At 44.1% G+C, this 887-nt stretch overlaps 1 protein-coding gene across 1 annotated transcript; it reads left to right on the top strand.

Annotated features, from left to right (window-relative positions):
- Positions 1-516: 516 nt before the first annotated feature.
- Positions 517-790, top strand: T265_16112 (hypothetical protein; the record flags this gene model as incomplete). Its single annotated transcript, XM_009179629.1, has 1 exon — positions 517-790. A coding segment is annotated over one exon (273 nt), but the record flags the coding sequence as incomplete, so codon positions are not given.
- Positions 791-887: the final 97 nt, after the last annotated feature.

The raw sequence follows: 887 nt of genomic DNA, 5'->3' as shown, positions 1-887 counted from the left end.
ACTTGCATTTTGCTCAGTATCAAGTACGGCTCATGCGTTTCAATAAACTCTACTTTGTCTTCCAAGATAGCAGAATCGGGTATCACTGTAAGTCATCAGATGACTACATATCTCAACCAGCTAGTGGAGTGAACTACGCTCTTAGAGCTTGATAGATGAACGTTCTACTGTTACAGTGGCTGTATGTGCGTGCTGGTGCATTCATGCGCCCTTGAATATCCATCAGCAATAAAGTTTTTTTCGAAAATCATCAGTGAGAATAAGCCTAATTGCATTGTCACGCTTAGTCAGAGCAAATCAAATTCCAATTAATTGTTGCCAGTGAACTACCTTATTGACAAGTCCATTAAAGACGTCTGAAGTAGGCCACTCCGGGTCAAGTAAGCTAGGATAACTATGCATGGCACAACCGTTTTGACTTACAGATACGCCTGACGTGATAGATATTTGTGATACCTACTGTGTGCTGAGATCGATTCTGTCCACTTCTTATAGCTCAAATCTTCATACATCTACATGGAGAATCTTCTATCCTCAATCGCATACCTTCGAGCAATGTACAACCGCCTACTCGCAGGAATCGCTGATCCAGACGAAAACGACTGGCTTAGTGATAGGGTCAACGTGTACGATGCGAAGATTGGTATGCAGATTGTGAAAGATCAACTCTACGTACCTCTTGGAGCAGTACAGCCTCCGGTCTATCATCATTCACTACCGGCGACCCTGAATTTCGCTGCTTTTGGATCGATGGTTGCCACAGCCATGGCTCACTTGCTCGGTGAAATTGGTAAGTTGTCTGCCTTGGGAAGAGCATCAGTAGTTTCTCCTCAACTACAGTGCACGGCAGTGTACAGTAGTGAAGCATCAGTGCGAACACTGATGTT

Source organism: Opisthorchis viverrini (genome assembly GCF_000715545.1).
Source record: "Opisthorchis viverrini unplaced genomic scaffold opera_v5_4697, whole genome shotgun sequence".
NCBI classification, from domain to species: Eukaryota; Metazoa; Platyhelminthes; class Trematoda; order Opisthorchiida; family Opisthorchiidae; genus Opisthorchis; species Opisthorchis viverrini.
This window is presented reverse-complemented; position numbering and strand designations above follow the sequence as displayed.